The sequence below is a fragment of the Alligator sinensis genome, unplaced genomic scaffold, assembly GCF_000455745.1.
Source record: "Alligator sinensis unplaced genomic scaffold, ASM45574v1 scaffold692_1, whole genome shotgun sequence".
Taxonomy (NCBI): Eukaryota; Metazoa; Chordata; order Crocodylia; family Alligatoridae; genus Alligator; species Alligator sinensis.
The window spans coordinates 1,682,797-1,707,914 of record NW_005842238.1 but is presented as its reverse complement, the minus strand read 5'-3'; the positions used below and the strand labels follow the sequence as shown (position 1 = coordinate 1,707,914).

Genomic DNA, 25,118 nt, shown 5'->3' with positions numbered 1-25,118 from the left:
ATGTCCTGCCCTGGCTGGGCAGCACCTGCCCCTGCCCCACTCCCTCCCTCACCATGGGGGCCTCGACCTGCCCTTCCCACCCCCCATAGACTTCCTGGCTGGCTGCTGCTCTCCAAGCTGCCAGGCTGCATTCCTGTAAATCAGCTATAGAATCGGTATTGACCAATGTGGCTGGCTAATAATTGGTCATTGGTATCAGACAAAAAAAATCTTTATCAGTTCACCCCTACTAAGTTAGGTGCAGTTTTATATCATGTATCATGTATTAGCATGTATTGATTCCTCACAAGATCCTGTGGCTTCACTTATCTGAGCAGCTTTGGCAGTTGATTTCTAAAGAGATTTGAATATCTAAGGATGTATTGTATTAGAACTCAGAAAAATACATAAGAGCAATATAGGGGAATTAATGTTGACCTATAACTTGCCCTTCTCTTCCAGGAAATTGAAACTTCAGAGCCGTGCAGCTGTATCCATTTGACCAGTTACAGTATTGTCATTGGAACCAACAAGTTCTATGAAATTGAGATGAAGCAGTATACACTGGAGGGTAAGAGTTGCTTCTTGTCACGCACACTAAACAGAACTGTAAATGTGTTTGGGGCCAAATACATGTCTAGTTGAGTGGGAGCTAGAGATATTAGTTTACAGACAAGCTGGTGCTGACATTGGTCTCTCACTTCACCCTCTTCCAGAGTTTCTGGATAAGAATGACCACTCCTTAGCCTCTGCTGTATTTGCTGCTTCCACCAACAGTTTTCCAATCAGTATCATACAGGTGAACCCCACAGGGCAGAGGGAGGAATATTTGCTTTGTTTCCATGGTAAGTCTATGGTAAGCTGTTGGACTAACCTGCCATTTTATTTTTGTACAAGATTTATCAGGAGATACCTAGGAACTGTGGTTTGGGGAACCTAGGCATTTGAATCACCTGAATGATGCACAGTATCCAAAACATTTGATAATCTTAACTGCTGACAATGGTGAGTTCTAAAAGCACCAGAGAATGCTTAGCAAACAGTAGCTGGTCTTCATAGTAAGATGTACAGGATATTGAAACTAAAATGGCAGCCTTCTGATTCAGTCAGCTGACATGCTTTGGTCAGATCTCTTCCAGGTTATGTTCAATTCTCTGTGCCTATTGGTCAGTTGCTGCTGCTAAATATCTATGAGAGATGCTGAGGGATTGTAATGTTATCCCTTCAACGTATGTCTAGTGTAAATAGTTGATGAACTGTTCTGATTAGCTTCCATAGGAACAGATTGCTTTACTTTTTCTGCAGAGAAAGGAAAGGTTGTAAGCCATTTCTTTATGTAATTGTTTTTGTTGAGCCTTTAGATTGATATCCCAAAAATTCACAAGGCACCTTTAGCCATGACAACAGTAATTCTTCTGCAACTTGCAGTAAGAGCCTCTTTGGGCAGCAGGCACACTTTTGTGACTAGCATATGTCTTCCAGCCATTTATGGTTGCTGGGTTCCTAGCAGGATAAGAAGTAACAGCTTTACCTTAATTAGTGTAAGGAGAACTCAAGTTCTAACAGCTTCGGTATTGAAATTATCCCTAAGTCCAGTAATATTTGCAAATTGCACTGTCAGTTATTCTGGAGGCTATAGCAGCTGAAAAGGAAAAGTGGCCTTTTCATAGAATCATAGCATCACAGAAAAATAGAGCTGGAAGGAACCTGTGGGAGACTCATCCCTATCGAAACCATCCCATGCAAATCCTTGTTAACTTATTATTAAAGCTACAAAATCAGCCCTGTCATACAGCTACAAGGCATAGCATCCTAACCTGCCGCAGATAAGGCAAGGGGACAGTGGTGGTCAGTGTCCTGCTGCTGCAAAAGTTGTTAAAAATATGCTCAAGAGATGCAATGAAATGTCACACCCTCCTCAAAAGAGGCAAGCAAAACCCCCTAAAGTCCTTACCAGTCTGACTAGGCGGTAAAATTGCTTTCTGACCCTAAACCTGAGTGGAGGGGCAAAATTGTCTGACCAGGAACCTCTGGGTTTAAGTCTGGGCAGGAGACATGGCACATCCCGGTCAAAATTCCTAGCCTTGGCTGCAGCCAACAACCAACGCTTCTGGGGAAGGTGGAGAAAAACCCTGGCACCTGTAGCAATAGGAGGTGAAAAAAACATTCCTTCCTGGCCCCATGTGGCATTCAGCAAAGCCCAGAAGAATAGGAAATGCCCATAGTATATCATAGGTATAGCTACTTTTAGTTCATCCCTGACCAGTGCTTATCCAGTCTCTTCTTGAACACCTCCCATGATAGAGATTCCACAGCTTCCTAGGCAGTCAGTTCCACTGCCTCGCAGTTCAAACAGTGAAGAAATTTCTTGATATCTAATCTAAACCTACTTTGCTGCAAGTTCAAGACATTGGATTGCATTGTGTTCTCTGCAGTGAGAGGGATAAAGTGCTCTTCTTTATGGCAGCCCTTCAGATATTTGAAGACTAAGACTGCGAACATGTCCCTTCTCCAGTCTCTTTTCTGCAAGCTGAACATGCCTGTTTCCTTCAATGTCTCCTCCTATGGCTTGCCTTCCAAACCATTTATCATTTTGTTGCCTATCACTAGACCCTCTCTAAGTTCTCCATGTCCTTTTTAAAATGTGGAGTACTCTAGATGAGGCCTGACCAGCGCTGTGAAAGAGGCAGTATCACCTCCCATGTATTGTATCTGATGTTCCTATAGATGCAGCCCAAAATTGTATTTGGCTTTTGTGCAGCTGCGTCACACTGCAGACTCATTGTATCTATGATCAAGACTCCTAGATCTTTCTCCATGGAGCTGCCATCCAGCTAGGTGTCACCCATTTTGTATTGTATTTTTTATTATTCTTCCCAAGGTGTAGTTCCGTGCATTTGTCAGCATTGAACTTCACCCTGTTAACCCCAGCCCAGCTTTCCGATATGTCAAGATTCTTGTGACTTGTGCTCCCATTCTCCAGCGTGTTTAGTCCTTCCCTGGTTTACCCTCTGCATATTTTCTCAAGAAGCTCTCTGTTCCTGCATCCACATAGCTAACAAACACACTGAACAGCACTGGGTGCAGGACAGACCCTTGTCAGACTCCACTTAAAACCTCCTGCCATTCTTTGCTTGTGGCTATTGAGTCAGTTGTCTATACCCCCCCCGCAGCAGTTTTGTCTAACGTAGGAGTGGCAACCTTTTACTTGTTTGTGACTCAGCTGGCACTGTGGGCTGCCCATCCCTTGCTGTGCCCAGTTGTTACTGCTGGGAGGGGCTGATCTCTTGCTCCCTCCCCCAACAGCCTCCTTTAAATTATTTCTTGCTTAGTTTTTCAGAGTGAGCTGAAGCTGTGGTGTTGGGGGAGAGAGCAGCCCTGTGCACGGAGCCAGGATTGGGATTACATGGAGCAGCAGGATTAGCTGGCCTTTAGTAAAATGTAGATAGAATGTGGAATTTGGGCTGCATCCCACAGCTAGGCTGCAATAAGGTTTCAGCTCGCCACTGGTAAAATGGGCTGGATCCAATCTCTAAGCAGGCCAGATCTGGTCATGGGACATAGGTTGCTGCTCCCTGCACTCCCTTCATCCACCCAAGTAGTTACTCTGTTGAAAGAGATCAAGTTTGGCATGATTTTGTTCATAAGAAATTTGTGCTTACAGCTCAGAATAAGCCTTTCCTTTTTTAGAGGCTTGCATAGGGTTTTCCTTTGGATATGCTTTTATTTCTGGCTTTGTTTTTTTCAAACTACTCTTTGCAAAAAAAAAAAAAAGTAAGTAAATGCTGCAAACATGTGACATTGATTCTTGGCAGAATTTGGTGTCTTTGTGGATTCCTATGGAAGACGCAGTCGGACAGATGACCTGAAATGGAGTCGCTTGCCTTTGGCTTTTGGTAGGTATAGAGCAACACTCACTAGAATTGTGCTGGTTTTGCCCATTTCCATTGTTCTGGAATGTTCAGTATCGTAGGCGCTGTGATAACGGGGAGGCATCCTGGTGGTAAGGGCGGGCTTCTGATTCAGTGTTTTTCTAACTCTCTTAGAATTAGTGTAATTTTTCCTGTGGTAACAGATAATTATAAGCCTCGGGAAACATAGCAAACCTTCTGAAGTGTAAAGAAATAGAGGAAGATTAAACCAAATTGATGCATTTGGTTGGTGTTCCCACTGACAGTGACTAAATGGGCCAGTGTCATTTTTAATGATGCTGGGAAGTCTGTGAAGTACTCAAGAATCTATCATATCAGAATGAAACCTTAGGGCCTTTGTTCAGTTCAGTCTACTCTTTAATCCCTTCTGTGTGACATTCTGCCTGCCATAATGCTATAGAAACAGAGAGCTACAAAGCGAAGGAAAGCAAACCATGGGCTGTAGGAGCTACAAAGCAAACCATGGGCTGTAGGAGGGCAGGAAGCTGTCGTGTTCACAATGCGAGTTTCCTAACAAATTTGTGCTAATGTAGATTCTTTGTGCTGTGTTTTTTCTGTGACTGTGGTGGTGCTGCAGCCTATAGAGAACCCTATCTGTTTGTGACCCATTTCAATTCCCTTGAAGTGATTGAGATTCAGGCACGTGCTTCTCTAGGGTAAGTTATCTGCTCAGCACTTTGAACAGCATGTCCATATGCAGTTGTGGTAGGCTTCTAAGAACCATGGACAATAACCAGATCATACTGATATTTTTCCTCCCCTTCACTCAGCACTCCTGCACGAGCCCATTTGGAGATCCCTAATCCTCGGTATCTGGGGCCAGCAATTTCATCTGGAGCTATTTACTTGGCCTCATCCTACCAGGACAAATTAAGGGTGATTTGCTGTAAGGGAAATCTAGTAAAGGAGTCCAACAATGAACATCACAGAGGAACTTCTGCTACACGCAGGTATGAAGTCAACATGCTGTGTTCCTGCCCTGCCTCTTTCTTGTCTGCCATGCCTGCAGCATTACATCAAGACTGCTTTTTTCAGGATTATTGTGTTGAGAGCCCTGCTTCAGTCTTGTTGGGTAAAGGTCAGCTTCTCTCAGGAGCATCTAAAAATGCTACAGAGATCAGTAGCATCAGAGATCAGTACTGGCTTTAACCAGTAGATACAACAGTTCTACTGGTTAAAGCTAGAATGCTAGGACCTCCCCTTAGAAAAGCTGAGCTTCCTGGGCCATACCTAGGTAACTTCCTTCACAAATGCCTTCAAGATAAAAAGTCTTATAATCTGGACAGTGTTATTGTTCAAAAATTTCTGGATGTTTCTACATGCCTAGGAAGCAATGCTTGTGGTTGCAAGTGTTCAGGAATCTTGTGTACTTCAGTGTTGTTATAAATCTTACTGAAATTGTTTTGACTACTAAATCCAAACCAAATTTTTTCAAGGGCATAATCTTTCCAGGTGTTCTAACCATAGATGATCTGTCCTGGGGTAGGGCTTGCATGGCATGGTTTTTGCATCCGCTTTCAGATAGCAACAGTTGTCAAAAAGAGGAAAATGTTGCACTTTTTACCCCTTTCAGAAATTATTTGCCACAAACATTGCCACAAAAATTGTTTGCCTCTAGCACCAGTACATGGCTGGGTTATGCTGATTTCCATTTCTATGGTTAGGTTATGCTGATCAGTAACTTGAGAAGGGCTTCTGTGTTGCTGTCAAAAACAATAATCCTCTTTACAGAAACGGGGATAGTCAGTTGCTCAGGAATCTTCAACCAGTCCAATTAGACTGGATGAATTAGGGATGAATTCTTGCCACATGAAATCATGAGACTTTTGCCCTCCTACTATGTTTGTAAAAACTATATAAATGTTCTGTTGCAGATAAATATACAGGCAACAACAACATTTTGATTTTTAAACATAGATTTTCTAAATCAAATATTTTAGAATCAATGAAACTAGTTGTCCATAGCCATGGTATTATTCCTAAGATCCAACAGCTGGGGCTGGAAGTAGAAGATTGGGGTAGAAGTGTTGCTTTACTGCGGCTGTGACTGGAGAGACAAATGTTCACATAAAAATAAACCATGGGTTGCTAAAATGTTTTTTAAAAACAAAATCCCCGAATGCTGTATGAGGCTGAAAGTAATAATGTAGGGGACTATGGTGATGCTGCCATAAGGTGATAAGATCTTGGTCTGTGCAACACAGGAAAGACAAATTGGGCAGATAAGTATTTATTGTGACTAACAGTGAGCACTTGGAAAGAGAACAATGTTTCCTATAAGCAACGTAAGCTAGTCACCCACACCAAATGTAATCAGATGTTTATTTCAGTATCTCATAAATTTTGCTGTCCCTTTAAAATCTTATATATGAGAAGGGATAAACTAATGTTTAATGTTCTTTTATATAGGCAAAAGTGACTGTTGTATTCCTAAAAAAAAAAAAAAAAAAAAAGTAGTTCTTGTAGGTGTTCTGTGGAGCCTTGATTTGTGCTAAGCTTTCATTATTCCTTCAGTTGGAATGCCTTATTTACCAGAGCCTTCTGAAGTCATGAAATGTCTTGATGCAGAGGTTTGTGTGGCAATATTTTAGCAAACATAAACATTGGTTTGTAACAGTTGATTACTGGAGGTTATAACCTTCTTTCAGCCACACCAACTAGTTTCTTCTCCATTAATGGTCATTTCAGCCTCTTCAGGACTTCACGTTAAAGAGAAAATGATACAAAAAGACTATGCCATTCTTAATCATGGCCGCTCAGCCAGTTGACTCCTGTGTATAGTATTTGGTTGGGCTGTGCGAAGCTTCAGGTGCTGATTCGATTCAGAGGAGATTCAGCCCGATTCAGCGGCCGAATCTCCGAATCTGAATCAAATCAGGAGACCAGTTAAAAGATCCGAATCAATTCAAAGCTCTCCGAATCTTCGGAAAAGATTCGGAGAGCTTCTATGATTCAGACAGTCCCTGCCCACTGCAGGAGGGAGCTGCAGCCGGACTCAGAGCTGGTAAGTAGGGGGGGATAAAAAAAAGTCCCAATTCACCGGGTCCCACTGGGCAGGGGGGGTGATCCCTGCTGCTCCAAGGGGGGCTCTGCATGAGCCCCCATCCCTGCTGTCCCAGCCCCCCCATGGCTTCCCTGCCTGCCCGCCCCAGCTCTGGCCCTTTAAGGGAAAAAAAACCTGAGGAAAAACAGCAGGACTCACCGCTCCTGCAGTGGCCTCAGGGCTTTGTGGGGGCTCGTGGAAGAGCTCCCCATGTGGCACGGGGTATTGGGGATTGCTTCCTGCTGGCAGGAACGGTGAGTCCAGGGTTTTTTCTCTTTTTTTGGGGTTTTTTGGGGCAACAGGGAGCTTCCCCCCGCCCAGCAGCACCTGGTGAGTGGGGGTTTTTCCCCCAAGTGCCGAGAACTGGGGCGGGTGGGGCAGCCATTGCTGGGCTGGGAGAGGGGTGAGGGATGGGCCTGGCCTGGGTGATTCGGCCGAATTGGTTCAGGACAGTGATTCGAATCATCGAATCGAATCACTGTCCCCCTAATTGGCCGAATCCAAAGTGAATACTAGCTGCTTTGCACAGGCCTAGTAGTTGGTAACAGATCTTTGGGGTGGTGCTATTGTGTGCCCACAGTGTATGTCTGTCCTAAAATTACAGGGAAGCATTTGCAGTCTTCACTAGATGGAACCCTCTTGTGGGAACGTTGGGGGAGAGGAGAGGGGACTGGGGTGGCTATGCTCTTAATGGAAATGTAACTTTAAGGTTTTTGTCGCTCAGCTGTCCACGTCCATTATTTTTGAATGACAGTAGCCCTAATAAAAGAGGTCCCCCCACATATAATGAGCACATAACCAAGCGGGTAGCATCAAGCCCAGGACCACCAGAAGGACCAAGCCACCCTCGAGAACCAAGCACACCACATCGGTACCGAGAGGGAAGGACAGAGCTGCGCAGGGACAAGTCTCCTGGGCGACCGCTGGAGAGGGAGAAATCTCCAGGCAGACTTCTGAGCACCCGCAGGGAAAGGTCCCCTGGGAGGTTGTTTGAGGAGAGCAGCAGGGGACGCATGCCTGTGGGAGGTGCAAGAACACCACTCTCACAAGTTAACAAGGTAAGCTGGGAGCCCTTGACAGCTCCTTGTCACTGGAAAGCATCTCACTTTATCAAAGGGTGGGGGAGCTGTGTACACCATGAAAAGCCAATTATCTGGGAAAAGAACTGTGGTCCTACCCCACTTTCAAATACACATTCAGTCGTAGCAAATCTCAACGTGGAAAACCTGATTGTCACGTCTTCTGTAACTGTCATTTTATTTCCCTACTAGGTCTGGGACCAGTCTTCAGTATAAGTCTCAGCTAGACAAATTTACTCCTCATCTTGATCTGCAGGAAAAACAAAGGAAATGTACTGAGTATATGCGCTCCATACTTCTGCCCAGTCATCTAAACAGCATTATTGGGCCAGAACTGGCTCCATGTCAGGAGACACATGATGCTTTCAAGGATTGTCTGCATCTCAGTTTATTTCCCTGCACCTTCCTGCAGTCATATTTTTGCACTTTGTACTACTGTTACTCTTTCAAGCAGTTCATGAACTTTTTGTACTTAGCTTTAGTCCATACCAGTTCATCAAGAAAATCCAATGGGATGAGGATCCCACCCCAAGTCTTTAATGTGGTTAGCACCATTTACCAGATAATAAATCATAGTTTGGAAAAAAACAAAGGTACTGGAATTCTTGATGGCCTTGTAAACTGGAAGGCCACAGTGACTGGTGTTTAAAAGACACTGAGACTGGGTATTCTCTGCTGAACTGCAGAGAATTAATCCAGATCAGTTTGTTCACCTGTCACTTTCCAAAACTCTTACCACAACTGCCCCAATGCAGCTCTGTGTTCAGCTGATTGACAGGGAAAGGGAGATCCCCTGACTGATTAGTCACTGTCCCCATGTCCAAAGACAAAGTGCATTCTTTCCAACATACTGGGGTGTAAGACTCTTTATCCAGGTCCTCTGCATGGCAGTTCACTGCATGCTGCTGCACCATCACTCTGGCCGCTCTCTCCTTTTAGGTTGCTTTGCTAAGTATTGTATTGTACCTCACCTGTAAATTAATTGAAGCCTTTAGAGTATGCTGCAAAATAATTGCCATTATTTACTGGGGAATTTGGCAAAGAAAAGTTGCAATCCTTATTATACGACAAGAATCACTGTTGCTGCTTCTTGCCTTCTCAATATTAAACACCATCCCATTCAGAAATTGTATCACAATCCCTACAGTCATCTCCCCAGGACAGTGGCCAGTTTGGCTCTACCACCAAGAAAGCATGAAAGCAGCAGTACACAATTGTCAACTCAAAGCAAAATCCTTCTTGCCTGTTTGGGGGCTGTATCTTGTCGTACCATAAGAAGTAGGAGCCATGGCACTAGAGGATACTTGCAATAAACAGCTTTTGCAATTACCCAACATCTCACGTTTTCTTTTTTTTTTTTTTTCTTTGAAGCAAGCCATTTATTGCTTCATATTCTCCTTTGCCATGAATTTTATCCCTTATAATTAAGGCAGAGAGCAAATGATTTTCAAGGCAGGTTTTGACCATTCAGTCTGCTTTGGCAACATTCTTAGTGAACAACCATGTTCTCTATAAATGGAAAAGAGCAAAACTGCATCCAATTTTCCCTTTGGCCAAGTTCTATATCTTCCGCTTGTCCCTTGCCAGCCAGTGCTAACCTGTTCTAGACCCCCATAAAACACAAATGCCTTGTCAGTGTCCTTTGGCGAGTTTCATGGATATTGTATTCTGTTCTCTTGTCTGTTGGGTTATTTTAGACCAGATGATTTGGCAGGAAACTTGCTGAAACTTTTGTCTCCTGGTCTGAGTATTTTGAAAGGTCACTGAGATCAGTCTTTAAATCTTTGCATCTCACGGAAAATCTTCATGACCTGAGATATGGGCTTGTCGAGTCCTGAAAGTGTATACCTTGTGTCTTGTTTGTGAAATGCTTCCTGCTATAGAAATAGCTCAAAGGACTGTAAATATTTACAAGAAACTTTATATTCGTAACAAAAGGGAATTGAATCAGTTTCTACTTTTTTATTGTAAACTGTGCATTTTTCAACACTAGCTTTTTTGTTTTAATGGTGGTTGTGGACAGCCATCTTCAGATGCTGGAGGGGCCTCAGCTTAATCCTCCCAGAGCCCATGAAGAAATATTGTACCATCAAATTGCAATTGAAAGCTTGTTAGCATTAATGAGGTTTTAGGTATCAAAAAGTGCAGGATTTTTTTTCTTCATTATCTTTTATTATCGACAAGCAAGGGAACCAGAGGATCAGTTCAAGCTCCACCGGGAAAGTATTGAACTTTGTTGTTGAACAATAACCAAATAAAACAAATAATATTGACCGGCATGGTGAAATGAACGTTTCCTTCCATGTAAAATACCACTAAGCCATCCTAACAGAGCAGCCAGCAGTAGGAGCTATATTATCTATAGGAGTATAAGCTTACCAAAGAGCTAACCTTAAGAATATTCAGCCTTTTAGTACCCTGAGCAAGTAGCATAAGTGACTTCAGAAAGTTAAAGCATGTTGATGTGAACTGAGAGGTGGGATTTACCTTTTTTTTTTTCATTTACTATAGCAGCAGTCAGCTGCAAACACCTTGAGCTGAATTCTGCCCTCAGATACCCACCCACTGACATTGGTAGAGAGGCATGTGAGTATCTGGAAGAAGAATCTGGCCCCTGGTAAACAACTCTCAGATTTTTGAGCCAGGAAAGCACTTTTAATTACCAACAACATAATCTGATGATGGGTTCTGGAGCTATCCTGGCAATGTACCAATAGCAAAGGGAACAGAGTTAGTTCATTCATCCCACCATTTTAATAGTCTGGTGCTGTAATGCCTAAGAGCTGCAATTTTTTAAAGACCAACAAATATAATTCAGATTGTACTCAATCTGCCAAGTTACTGTACATCTTAATTTACACCTGGTGGGAAAACTCTCTAGATCAGACTTAAAATGTAAATACATCTATTTTTAACAAAACCAATTTTTACAGGGTCTGAAGTATTCTTTCACAGGAAGAGTTTTTAATATGCACTGCTGCCTACAGTAACTTAATTTGTCCTCCTACAGATCAGTGTTTTTGGTTTTGTGCATATAACCGCCCCCAATAAAGGTTTTTGTTGGAGGGTGTGGGGGAGGGTTACTAATAGCTACTGTTACATTTTGGTCTACATGACATTTTTCATGGAAATGCTCTACATCAAACCAAACTGCTTGATTTATCTATTGTGCCTACTATCTGATGTATATGATGAAATGCTGACTTGTTAAATGTTCCTTTATTTCTATTTTAATGTGCACACAGAATACTTATTTAAAAGTCATTGTTTCAGTCCTATGATGCATGATCAGAATTGTAAAACTAAAATAATCCAGAAACTGGTGAAGTAAAATATTTACTAAGCCTTTTGATTATCAAGAACACTGCACAAATTCTCACTGGCTCATTAACCCACCTTACTGCTGAAAATAACTGGGGGCAACGAAAACTTTATTTTGCAGTGGCTACACTGTCATGGGTTTATTCAAATAGACTAAGGTTATTGTCCCGAAGTGAATGTAACAAGGAGCTGTGCATCTACCTAAAACTGTAGCCTCCTAGCAACAGCCAAAAATAAACATAACAGTACAGATTGTGAGCTGTGGGTGGGAGAATATAAAGTAGCAGCTAATAAATCCAACTCTTCACCCAGCTTTGGTCTTTGGAGGAATTTCATTCTTCCAGTAACTGAACAGAATGCGATTAACCCGATTCATTCACCTAGTGTAGGAAACTAACAGAAGAAAACCCACCAAAGCAAGGCCTCCCTGGCTTCTCCCCTCAAAGGAGAGAACAAACATCTGGTGGATTAATTACATTACTCATGGCACTGGGGTGGTACAAAACCCCATATTAAATAGAATCCAATTCTTTAACAAGGACTGAATTTGGCAGGACACTTGTGGGTTTTTTGTAGTTAAACACCTGGTTGCTGTGATGTTTTGGAACTTTTGTGCGTGGTTGGAGTAGTCATGCGTGCAGCACATTCCCTGAGTGACATTTCAGGTAGTGCTGTTGCTTTCCAAAAGGTCAAAACTAAAGAACACAGCATGTTGTCAAATAAAGTGTGAATCACTCCTCAGTGTACAGCTTCAATGCTTAAGATGAGTTTGAATCAAACCTCCTGTTCTGTTAGAGTGCACCCAGTACTACTGGAATGCTGTGCAGTATGATCTCTTTCATTATGCCTTATGAGTTGGTGCAGGTATTGTCATTTGCTTGTCAAAGACAAGTCTTGCCTATATAAAGCATACACTAGATTTTGGGCGTTTTGCATTTCACCTGTTTGGTGGATAGAATGACTGACCTGTACTGACAGTTTAATAGCATTGTCCTGCAGCTGAGCTGGGGGAGACACCGGTTTAGAGTCCCTGGACAAGAGCTGAATTTTGCATGGGCCCAGAACCCCTTCGTTTCCATATATAACAGAGCAATGTCTTAACTCTGCCTCAAACCTTTTTGCAGTTCAGCTGTGAAGGCATTAAACCTTCGGGCTCTATTTGTAAGTCTCAGTACAAAACATGGGACTAATTGTAGTGTGTATAGCTGATGCTCTATTTGTAGTGCTTAATTACTAGGTCTGGAACAAAGCAGAGTCTGCTGTTCAGCAAATACAGCTGGCTTCTTGAATACAAATAATCAGAGCACTTGCAAGACAGCACAGATAGTGACAATGGCACTACAGCTACCAAGACCGGAACAGTGAAAGGGATGAGAAAAAAGGATGCCCACCACAGTTGACTAATGGCTGGCTACTTGGTTATGACTAAAAGCCAGACTTTTCAGTAGCTTGCTCCAGAAACCTTTTATTTTCCCCAAAAGAAGAATTTTTAAATAATCAAAATTAACAATGTACAGTTATCTCTGCCCCCTGAACATCCCTCAGCAACTGGGCTGCATCACCAGCCAGTGTTATACTATTTCATCATACATTTTTATCTGGGGTAAAGGGCTGCCTTTCAGTGCAGAGTTTAGCTACACAGAGTATTATGCTTGTCGGGGGGAAGGGGACAGGGAAGAGATGGTTTGTTTACTGCCATGGCTGTGGAATGATAGCACTAATTCCCAGGGCACTACACACTCCCCCTGAACACAAGAAGAAAAAAAAAAGAAGAGGACTTGAGGAAAGGCTTAAGATTATATGAATAAATGCTGTTGTCAGGCAGCAGTGCAACCATTGCTTAATATACTTTCTTTTAAAAGTGGGTGTATGACTAACTATCCCTGTAATTTGGGCAAGTCCTCAAACAAAGGAGAGCTTTACTCTCTCTGAGCATGGTATTTAAGTCCAAACATACTTACAGTCCTGAAACTCCCAGCTTGGCTGCTGCCTGACCTTGGAGAAATCCACAAACCTGAGGCATTCCTCATGAACTGAGCCCTACACACATTGCAGTGGCAGCAACTGTGCCTTCACAAAATAAATTGTCCCAATGAATCTGCACTGAATATTTGAAATGGAATAGTTTCCACAAGCTGGAGTGAGAGTATCCCATCCCCAACTTAGCTTGTAGAGTCACCTGCAGATCTAATTCCTGCAGATTTTAAGTGTTCTAAGGTTAAAGATCTAGATTTAGACCTCGACACCAAACAGTGCCAAAATCCCTTTGTGGCTCTACGCCTGAGTTCAGATTATATCATGAGTTTTCCATTCGGCAGCAGTGTTGCTCCCCTCACTTCAGTGTGTTTTGGACACCACCAAGAAAAGCTGTACAGACCAATTCTGGACCCACAGCAACAGGCATAACTGTAGTACTGATGCACTTGGGAGAGGGTACTAGTGGGAAATTATGCATTTCAATGATGCAACCTACACAGTAAAGAAAAACAAGCCCACATACCCAAAAAGGTTCCCTAGGAGAATGTTTATGCTCATCTACTATAGGCTCTCCCAGCTGCAGCACTGCTAGAAAGCTCAAGACAAGTGAACCAATTAGCTAGAGCAAGTGGGACCTGCTTATTCCATAAATACCGTGAGTTTCAGGAAACTAAAGGAGAGCTGTGCAATGTGCGTTCTACATTCATGTCACCCTCCACCACTGAATTCTGTGTAGCTTTTTGACAACAAAATGTTAACACACTAGTAAGGCAGTTTACTATCAAGATACCCAGGTATCTCCGAGAGGGGTTAAGCAGTTTCTCTGGGATAGTGAGGAGCTATGGTGCAGACCCAAAACAAAAAGTGGAACTGGTATCCAAGAGCAAGGTAGCTTTTGGTACCTTATTTCAGTAAACTGGTTAAATTTCCTACTCCAAGGGGAAAGCCAATAAAGGGAAATCAGTCACTACTGGATAATTATGAGGAGTTGATAATAGGGACGGGATAGAGATGCACTGCCAGAGAAGCAGAGCAATGGAGAACTAATAGAATCATGAAAAATTAGGCTTGGAAAGAAACTCTAGAGGTCATCTAGTCCAAATCCCTGCTCAAAGCTGGACCGTCCCCAGATAGATCACCCCAGCCAAAGCTTGATCTATCTGGGTCTGGAAAACCTCCAAGGATGGAGCTTCCACCACAGCTCTGGGTAGCCTGTTCCAGTGCTTGACTACCCTCCTAGTGAGAAATATCTAACCCGAACTTCCATTGCTGCAACTTGAGACCATTGCGCCTTGTTCTGTCATCTGCCACCACTGAGAACTAGGAGTGCACTGATAGAGATTTTGGGGGCCAATACCAATAGCTGATTTTTAAGGAGGCATATTGGCTGATACCGATCTGATACAGCTGCGTGCAGCTGGTAAGTCCGTTGTGGTGGATGGGGAGGGGGAAGGGAAGAAGGGGTGTTGGGGGGCAGGTCATGTGGTGAAGGAGGGAGTGGGGCAGGGGAAGGTGCTGCCCAGCTGGGGTAGGGCAGGGCGTGGGATGGAGCTGTAACTTGTCGGGGGGGGTGTGGGGACCAACTCCCACGACTGCATGCAGTCCGACAGAGCATGGAGGGGGTGGCGTGCCCTGGATCTGCACAGGCTGCAGGTGCAGCCTGGGGCTGCACCGGGCTCTTCCTGGCGTGTGGGGGCTGTGCTCGGGGTGGGTGGCAGTGGCACTGGGAGAGGAGTTACAAGGAGGGCTGCACCCACCCCAAATTTCACCGTAGCCCCCCGTAGTCCCCTCCCAGCGCCAGTGCCCCCTGCCCCGAGTGCAGCCCCCATACACTGGGAAGAGCCCAGCACAGCCCTGGCCCCAGCACACAGCTGCAGCCTCCGCCCGCATAGATCTGGGGGCATCCCCCCATGCCGTCCCAGGGTGTGCACAGCAGCAGGACCCACAGTGCCTGCCCCTGCTCCGCTCCCTCACCGCAGGGGGAGTTGATTTGCCCCTGCATGCCCCTCCCCCATCCTTTTCCACCACAACAGACTTACCAGCTGCACACAGCTCTCCAAACTGCCAGGCTGTGCTCCTCACTGCCTACGTGCTGCGCTGCAGCTGTGCGCATACATGGGCATTTATCGGCCAAATCAGGCCCATTTCCTGTACAATCCATTTTCTTTATATCTGTGCTTATACTGGACAAATGTATTGGTGCACCTCTACTGAAAACAGTCTAGCTCAGTCCTCTTTGGAACCTCCCTTCAGGTAGTTGAAGGCTGCTATTAAACCCCCTCTCAGTCTTCTCTTCTTCGGACTAAATAAACCCAGTTCCCTCAGCCTCTTCTGAGAAGTCACATCCCCCAGCCCCCTCACCACAGCTGGACTCAAATTTGCCCACATCCTTTTTGTAGTGGGGGGGACAAAGTTGAACACAGTACTCCAGAGGTGGCCTCATCAGTGCTGAACAGAGGGGAATAATCACTTCCCTCGACTTGCTGGCAACACACCTACCAGTGCAGCCCAGTATGGTGTTAGCCTTCTTGGCAACAAGGGCACACTTGGCTCATATTCAGCGTATGTCCATTGTAACCCCCAGTCCGTACTGGTGCATGGGATTGCTCTGTCCTAAGTGCAGGACTTTGCACTTGTCCTTGTTGAACCTCATGAGATTCCTTTTGGCCCAATCCTCCAATTTGCCCAGGTCACTCTGAATCCTAGCTCTACCCTTCATATCTACTACTCCCACAGCTTGGCATCATCTGCAAACTTGCTGAGGGTGCACTCTATGCTTTCTTCTGGGTCATTGATGAAGATATTGAACAAAACCAGCCCCAGGACCAGCCCCTGGGGCACTCCGCCTGATACCAGCTGCCAACTAGACATTGTGCCATTGATTACTACCCGCTGAGCCTGATGCTGCAGCCGGTTTTCTATTCACCTTACACAGCCCATACTTCCTTAGTTTGCCTGCAAGAAAGTTGTGGGAGACCCTATCAAAAGCCTTGGTAAAATCAAGCTATATCACATCCACTGGTCTCCACATCCAGAGTCAGTCACCTCATCATAGAAAGCAATCAGGTTGGTCAGAAATGCCTTGCCCTTGGTGAACCCATGCCAACTGTTCCTAATCACCTTCTTCTCCAAGTGCTTAGAAATGGATTCCTTGAGGATCTGCTGCTTGATTTTTTTAGGGACTGAGGTGAGGCTGACTGGTCTGTAGTTCCTTGGATCCTCCTTTCTCCCTTTCTTAAACATGGGCACTATGTTTGCCCTTTTCCAGTCATCCGGGACCATTCCTGATTGGCATGAGTTTTCAAAGATGATGTCCAGTGGCTCTGTGTTCACATCAGCCAACTCCCTCAGCACCCTCGGGTGCATCCCATCTGCTCCCATAGACTTGTATATGTCCAGCTTAGTCCCTAATCTGTTCTTTTGCCACTGCAGGGGATGGAGGGAACCCACGTTGCCATGCCACTGTTGGCTGCTCATCTCCTCCCCAAACTGTGCTGCCTGGTGCAGTAATCTGGGAGCTGACCTTTGCCTGTGAAGGCAAGCAAACAAGGCATTGAGCACTTCAGCCTTTTCTGCCTCCTCTGTCACAGGGTTGCCTCCCCCATTCAGTAAGGGGCCCACACTGCTGCCCAAGTTGCCATCCACTACTGCATTCCCCACCAATTCTTCCCGGTTTGTGAGCTGCAGGTCGAGAGCATGGTCCCTAGTTGGCCGCTGTAGTATTTGTACCAGGAATTTGTCCCCAACACTCTCCAAAAACTTCCTGGATTGCCTGCACACTTCTGTATTGCTGTCTCAGCAGATGTCAAGGTGACTGAAGTCCCCCATGAGAACCAGGGCTTGTGATTGTGAAACTTCTGCTAGCTATTTGAAGAAAGCCTCATCTACCACTTCTTCCTGGTCTGGTGGTCTATAGCAGACCCACAGCACATCATCACCCTTGTTGTTCTCCCCTCTAACTTTAACCCAGAGACTTTCAACAGGCCTCTCCAATTTCAGATGGAAGCTCTGGACAATCATATGGCTCCTTTACATAAAGTGCAACTCCTCTTCCCCCTGCCTGTCCTTCCTGAACAGTTTGTAGTCATCCATGACAGTGCTCCAGTCATGCGAGCTCCCACCACGTCTGTTATTCTGATCATGTCATAGTTCAGTTCCGTGACTGTGCAAAGGACTTCCAGTTCTTCCTGCTCGTTTCCCAGGCTCTGTGCATTTGTGCACAGATACCTGAGGTAACTAGTTAATTTCCCTGATTTTTTGGGAAGTATGAGAGCACCTCCCCAGTTGCCCCTTCCACCTAGTCTCCTGCTTCCCCTTACCTCAGGGCTTTGGTCTCCATCCCCCGGTGAACCTAGTTTAAAGCCCTCCTCACTAGGTTAGTGAGCCTGCCTGCAAAGATGCTCTTCCCTCTCTTTGTCAGGTGGATCTTGCTCTTCCCAGCAATCCTTCTTTTTTGAATAATATCCTATGGACAAAGAAGCCAGCCAAAGCCCTGCTGGCAACACCACCTGTGCAGTCAGGTATTGTTTTGCAGGATGTACCCATTCCTGCCCAGGCCCTTTCCCTTGACTGGAAGGATTGAAGAAATTATGACCTGAGCCCCAGACCCCTTCACCCTTGCACCAAGCCTTGTAGTCACTTTCGATCCATTCATTGCCTTCTCTGGTGGTATCATTGGTACCCACATGGATGAGCAGCATGGGATAGTTGTCAGAGGGCTGGGTAAGTCTCAGTAAACCCTTTGTGACATCTTGGATCCAGGCTGTGGGCAAGCAGCAGACTTCCCAAGACAACAGGACAGGTCAGCAGATGGCTCCCTCCATCCCCTGCAGAAGTAAGTCTCCAACTTCCAACACCTGTCACTTCTTGGTGGCAGTTGTCATGATCCTTCCCACCTTGGTGAGGCTTGGCTTGTCTTCCTCCACCAATGGAAAGTGCTCCTCTCTCTCAGTTTCTAGGGCTGCATATCTTTTCTCTAGATGAACTGCTGCAGGTGAAGATGAACATTTCTGCTTGCTGCCAGGTCACAAGCTTTCAGTTTCCACCCTCCTGGGTGCCCATGTCCTCTCTCTCCTCTAATGCCACCTCTGGAAGTTTTTGCTCTGCAGTCCCAGAGATCTCCTCCAGCATCGAATCGAACTCATGAAGGAGGATGCTTCAGAGCCTCACCACCTCCTCCTGTAACTCTCTTGCCTCTTCCCTGAGACATACCACCAGGAGGCACTCTCCAACCTGGCCATCGTTGGAAGGAACCTGCAAGCCGCAGTCCCTCACAGCGCCAAACTTGGACCTGGGTGGACGCCTTGTCAGTGAGCGGTCCTGCCTGGACAGAAACTTCACAGGTGCAAGCAGAGGCAGTGGCTCCAGCACTGCGATATCCTCCAGCCATTTCCCTTGGTCTCTTACTCTGCCTTCTCTTACTGCCCTTCTTCCAAGCACACCTTCCCTAGCAAACTTGCCTGGAACCTGGCCTGTATACTGCTCCTTAGCCCCAAGATTCCTTCTTTCCTGCTTCCTCACACCAAACTGGAAAGCTCTCCCCTCAAAATGGGCGGGTCGTGGGGGGCAGGCAGGCAAACTGACTTGTAAACTGCTTACCATTTGCTGGCTCCTCGGTCGCTCTTTTATACCCTGCTGGTCCTGAACTGGCTCCATCCCTTCATTAGGGCTTCTGTCAGGCCCATACGGCAATCACTTAGCAAGCAGCAGTCACTCAGCCAGCAATACTCCCTTCTCAGAGCACACTCCCCAAACACACACACCCCACCAGACACACACTCAGCAAGCCAAATGCAGCTCTGGATCACTTACCTTCCCTGGGCAGGATCTGGTGCCTAGCTTCTCTTCCACTTTCTCCTGTTGCCCCCAGCAAGCTGCCTGCAAACTGCTTACCCTGTTCGCTGGCTCCTTGGTTGCAAATTAAATTAAACCATAGTGATGAGTTATCCCATAGGTGAACTAACTGTTTACTGTATTTTCAGACTTGAGGGGTTTGGGCAAGAACTTAAAAAAAACCCAAACCAACCCACCACATCTAAAATGTAATCAAGCTGATGCTCCAGTCACAACTTGACATTTTTGGTAATGGAAAGCCCTTCCACTAATGGCAGCCTTTAATTACCCCAATATGACCAAACATGACCCAAACCAAATGAATATGCTGTGGGATCCAGCCAAAGGACACTCTGGAGCCAATTACTAATACCAAGTTCTGCTATACTGGGACTGAACCTAGCTGTTCTACTGCCCCATGCTCACATATTACAGCACATGCAAGTGAATGGTATAAGGATGAACAGTGTGCTCCCATCTCAGGAACTGTGCCTGTGCTGCCTGAGATTTTATCAACTGTGAACAGACTTAAGATAACCTTTGCGGTCAGTACACAACACAGAACACAACACGGCTACTTTTGTGCTCTACCTTTATAAAAAAACTCTACCAGTTTGCAATGGGTGGACAGGTATCAGAGCTTATTTTAAAAACAGAATTTTAAGCATGTAACAATGGAGAAAAATGCCTTATGGTCTAGGTCAGCAGGACAAGAAGATGGAACAAAACCCAAACCACATTAGCTACTTTTCCTGAAAATGCTTTTATTTCTAACTCATTTCTGAAGAGGGTAAAACAAAGTGAAAGGAATTTCAGAATGTCAAGTGCTATCCACAGTAGACAATGGAGAAAGACTGTTTTAAAACGAAAACCATAGAAGTGAACCCAGATCTACTGGGCTACTCAAAATATTTCAACAAGGCAACTGAATGGTTCAGACGATTGGTAAGAAGCCTTCCGTCAGTAACTTGTTCACATTCAAATCATGGTTGCTTGTGACTTAAGTCACCACCTGATCAGCTACCTGGTGATATTTACAGTGTGCATTCCTCTGTAGTAGGACATGGGCTGATGTCTCAATTGGCACACTCACTGGCACTCACAAGCACCAAGAAATGGACAGCAGGGAGAATGAACTAGCCCCCTGCACTGGTCCCTTCAGGTCAGGCCTGAGGCACAATGGCAGGCAATTTTGCATTGTCCATGCTGCATTTGTTTTGGGATCAACTAGATAATCTCTAATAGAGGCAACCTAGCACCTTTGGTGAGAACAGTGTTCATGTAAAAATATATATAAATAAAGCAAGGAGTCATATAGATGTTGTAGCCCTGGCTACACAAGCCACATGGATTTATATTGGCAGAGTCAACTACAAGTAAGGAGTTGGGGCCAACTGAGCTTTTGATGCAAGTTGGTGCAGTGCCACTGGTGCTTAGGGAACTGCAGCTGCTTACATCAGTTTGGCCCCCAGTGCTATTTACTATAGTTTTTACAATAACTTGAACTCGCCTAAAAACCAGTGTGACAAGAGCTGCTGCTGAAGATCTAGTAAGGACCTACTCAAATTGCAATTTAATGATTTTCATGGAAACTGCAAAAAATGGCAGTTTCCATGATTTTCCATGGAATTGTAGAAAAAATAAGGACTTTTTAAAAATAAGAAGCTGGCTCCACAGTGGGGAAAGTGGGTGGAGAAACTACTGGCAAAGGGGAGCAGCCAAGATGGTAGCCACCCTGTCCTCCCTCCACTGCTGATTAGCCAAGAGGGCTGCCTTTCATGCAGCCCCATACCTTTCTGCCAATCAGTGGTGAGGGTGAGGCCACATGAAAACCAGCCCACTCCGTCAATCAGTGGAAGGGGCAGGGCCGTAAAAAAGGCAGCCCTATCAGCCTATCAGTGTCCAGGGGCAGGGCCACTGCAGCCCCTTAGACCATCAGAGGCAGAGGGGGCTTGCTGTGATAAGCCCACAATAATGGTGGCCAGCGCAATTACCCATCTGCCACTTTTATTTTGGTAGGTCCCTAAAGAATTAATCCTTAAACTAAAATCAAGTGAGTCAGCAACCTAACCCAGTTGCAGGGAAGTCCTCATCAGCAACAGAATTAGATATCTGTTACTAGAACAGATTATTGCAGGACGCGTTATATGGTCCGCACAAAACCCAGCAATTAAAAAAAACTGTCTTTATCAGAAATTCCACTGGGGAAAATGAATTCTCAGTTCTCCTAAGAGAAATAATACTACAGTGTTCTTTGCATGAGGAAGCTTATTGAACCCAGCCTGCTGAAAAACAGTGTGCGATGGTTGCACCCCGCTTTGCTTGGAGTGGTTTAACAGAAAGAACACCATTTTTCATACTTGTCCAAGCCAGCAGAGAGGGACACTCTGGAGCTCGGATCCTAGCCATCATTTGGCTTTTCTTGGCTGAATGAAAAATTCAGCTTAGGATCAGCAAGAATCCTGTGCTTCCTAGAATATGTATTTTCTATGGCCCACATTACTGTTGAGGGACACTCAAGTTGTTGCTATCCCTCACAATTTCACTGGTAAATCCCAAGTCAATTTATACCAAGCTGACAACATGGCAGTGCCACTGGCCAGCAGTGTGGTCCCAGCTGAGCTGCCTTGACTGAAAGCTTCCAGGTGGGACTGGGAAAACAAGGCAAATATAAAAGAAGTGTGAAATCTTTAAAATTGTATGAAAATTTGTTTGCTATAACACAGCACATGCATATGTTTGTATTTGGAGAAGAATTTGTTCCTTCTGGCACTTCATTGGCCCAGCACACCTGTCCACTAGCTGCAGGGTTATTCATATGGGCTTGTACAGCAATGTAGTGACGTATTTTTTCTTGTAACGGTGGGTAGCGCTAAGTACCATCACGCCATCCTGAGGAAGAATGAAAAAAAAGGCAGCATGGTGAAACCCTGGGCTGAGTGCAACTGGCAGAAATGGGAAGTCTCCCCACACCCAACTTTACCTTGATAGAAAGTGCATAGAGGTGGTTCAGCATAACGTGATTGGGCTCAGGAAGTAAAGCTGGATCACACTGAAAAGCACAGGAGGAGGAGTTACCACCTGTTGTCTAACAGATAACCCCTCAAACCTTTCTTCTGTCAAATTTCTATGGAAAATTTTCTTGTGTTAGTGTTGGACCAGAGGCAGAAAGGAGGTTATGACCGGGCTTGCTGTTTTTCAGTAAGTTCTAATAGTTCTGCAGTATAGAAATTAGGATTCATGGAGAGTCAAACTGTCACTGTTCTTCCAGTTTTGAGGAGGGAGTGGGGGAGGTTGTATCTTAAGTTTCAGGGAACTAAGGCAAAACTATGCATTCTCCCTTAACACCAGCCTAACCCATTAGAGTTTCCATACAATAGCTTTTTGACACTATCTGGTGGAAAGAAGATTACTACAAACAGATCATTCTGGCTTTTGATAGAAATCCTGCCTACTGGGGTACACTTCCAAGTTTGGGATTGTTACAAGCAGTCCAGTGCATTTCTTGGACACCTCATCCAAAGAAGATTGGCTTACTCACAGATATACCAGTGTCCTTATTCAGGATGACCTGCAACAGGTGTGGTGGAAGAATAGGTGGAGATTTGAAGCGTTCCTCTGGCTTACAAATGTAGGGATCCTGGTGGTAGGGCCCAGGGGGTGAACTTGACAGCTCTGTCAGGAAGAAGTTGAACATTTGACTTTGAATATTCTGTTCTTTATTATAAGTCCACTAAGTCCCAGCAGCAGTTTTCATCTAAAGAACACATGGCTGGTAGAAGCCAGCAGTGCACAAGCATGAGAACAGCATTAGCTGATAAAAATACGAAAGAGACTATTTCAAAATTTGGACACAGAATCTGAAGACATGTAAACCTTCCTCATGTTAAACACCTAAAGTAATCTAAATCAGACCTGCGCATGAAGCATGGACAGGCAAAGTTTCAAGGTTGCTGGCTCACCCCTGAGGTTTTTTGATGTCTTTGCCTAACATTTTTCTGGCGTGTTTAGGACTAAATGCCAAGAGAGACTTCCTTTACATTGTTTTTTTTGCAGTCCTGGTAAACCCTGGAATGATTACTTCTAAGGAATTCCTTCATGTGCAGAAGGAAGTGCAAACCACCCTAACTGCAGTGCTGAGAGGCGTGGGAATCAGAGTTGCATGTCTGCGCAAATGAAGAGAATAGAGGATGTTTGAGGAACTGTAGAAGTCTGCTGCAGCACTGGTATACAAACAGACATTCTTGTCATCACCTCTCTTCACATCACTAACTTGAATGATCCCACAATCTACCCCAACAAAAAGCTCTTTCAGGTAGATGTGGCCCAGACTGGCTTTGTGTGTGTTTCTGTCTCTGCTTCAAGTCAGTAGAAAGGGCTTTCTAGAAGGAAGATGCTGATTCTGCCATCCTCCTAAGTCCCTACTGAGTGGATGCAATCAAGCTACTCTCAATGTTGATACAGAGTGGACAAGCTGACCCTAAAGTTCATTTGTTTTGCCTCTTGCTGTGTAGTTTTATAGGACAATACTTATGGAAAAGTCACTCATATCAGATGAGAATATCTTCGGTTACGCAAGGACACATTAACTCCCAAAGTAATAAAGCCAATGAAACCCTGTCCACCAAGGCTGGCAACAATGGTTTCAGTGTCAGGTAGTATTGATCCACTTCATAGACCAATGAACTGTGATCAGACAGGGACTTAGTGCTGATCCAGATGGGATCTGAACCAAGCACTATTCCCACTCTTTTTAGATTATTTGAACTCTATATGTATGCAACAGATTTAGGTAGGAGAGATTCATCCACTTCGAAGCCTTAACTCAAAACCAGGAAACTTTTGCACGAATTCAAAGGCAGGATATAAAAAATTACAAGGTGATTCATACCAGAAACATCCGAACTCTTTTGGGAGTCCACCATCAAAGCATCAAATACTTCAAAATCGGTTTTCTTCACCTGAATGATGTTGTTAACAGTACCAAGCTGGCTGGTGACTACTGGCTGGAAAGAAACAAGTAGATAAAACAGAAAATGTGCAGGCTTATTAATATTCTATGATTTAAACCAATATCACACAATCCTCATCATCAACTTATTGTTTAGCCTCTTGTTAATGTTGCTGGATGTGATACCAATAGCCTTCAGATTGACAGTTACCTAGACCAGCTGGTAAAAACACTGACTGCCTGAGCTTGTTGAAACAATCCATCACTATTGTTAGCAAAGGCCCTTTCTGTCAGGTGGGAACAGAAACCAATTAATTTCTCCTGTTCTTGTCTATGAATCATATTTTAAGTACACAGAATCATGGAAAATGTTACCTCTGAGGGATCGTGAGTCCACTGACCATCCACATAGAACTTATACTGGTGCTCTCCTTCAGGCAGGTCCAGGATTGCTACAAAGTTATTGTGGCTGCAGTTGATGACAGGCAAACAGTTAAACCCTTATTCTCAAAAGTCTGTCCATCTACATTTCCACTTCATTTATCACAATATAAAGTCACTTGCACCTCTTGAAACCCTTGCATTCTTTAAGAGAGTTACTGAGTACAACAATTGCCTATTTAATACCTGTCAGGCAAACAAATGCCGTCATTTAGACGCACAGAAACAAGCTAGAGTTAATGACTGTGGTGACAGATTAGCACCAGCTCTTTTGATTCAACACTCAAGATGTTTCACAATAATGCTCAGCACCAAAGAATCCTTCCCCTGGCCAAGGGGTAATGCTGGGGTTTTGCACACTCATTCTTTCTGTTATTCAGACTAACATGTATCTGCTAGCTTTGTCCCAACAACCAGAAGTTCCCATATAAGATCAGTTCGCTCCTGCCTTTCAGTATTTTCTACCAACAAGTCTGTTTTGTTAAACAAACAAGCAAATGGAAGATGAGTGTGGCAACTAAACTATGCCCTGGAAAAGCCACTTTGAACATAGGCAGTTTGAT

At 44.6% G+C, this 25,118-nt stretch overlaps 2 protein-coding genes across 2 annotated transcripts in view; one reads left to right on the top strand and one right to left on the bottom strand.

The window, feature by feature from the left end:
- The window catches only part of CIT (citron rho-interacting serine/threonine kinase), a 112,306-nt gene extending 99,900 nt beyond the window's left edge, over window positions 1–12,406 (top strand). The window contains exons 41-47 of the mRNA XM_025208571.1: window positions 442–550; window positions 696–824; window positions 3,795–3,875; window positions 4,489–4,567; window positions 4,682–4,861; window positions 7,679–8,012; window positions 8,226–12,406. Of these exons, the coding sequence (XP_025064356.1) occupies window positions 442–550; window positions 696–824; window positions 3,795–3,875; window positions 4,489–4,567; window positions 4,682–4,861; window positions 7,679–8,012; window positions 8,226–8,249 (936 nt within the window). The 3' untranslated portion in view covers window positions 8,250–12,406. The remainder of the gene's footprint in view (window positions 1–441; window positions 551–695; window positions 825–3,794; window positions 3,876–4,488; window positions 4,568–4,681; window positions 4,862–7,678; window positions 8,013–8,225) is intronic.
- Window positions 12,407–19,910: 7,504 nt separating this feature from the next.
- The window catches only part of PRKAB1 (protein kinase AMP-activated non-catalytic subunit beta 1), a 10,893-nt gene continuing 5,685 nt past the window's right edge, over window positions 19,911–25,118 (bottom strand). The window contains exons 4-8 of the mRNA XM_006027372.3: window positions 24,490–24,583; window positions 24,055–24,169; window positions 22,705–22,838; window positions 22,147–22,215; window positions 19,911–22,055 (exon numbers count right to left, since the gene is read on the bottom strand). Of these exons, the coding sequence (XP_006027434.2) occupies window positions 21,978–22,055; window positions 22,147–22,215; window positions 22,705–22,838; window positions 24,055–24,169; window positions 24,490–24,583 (490 nt within the window). The 3' untranslated portion in view covers window positions 19,911–21,977. The remainder of the gene's footprint in view (window positions 22,056–22,146; window positions 22,216–22,704; window positions 22,839–24,054; window positions 24,170–24,489; window positions 24,584–25,118) is intronic.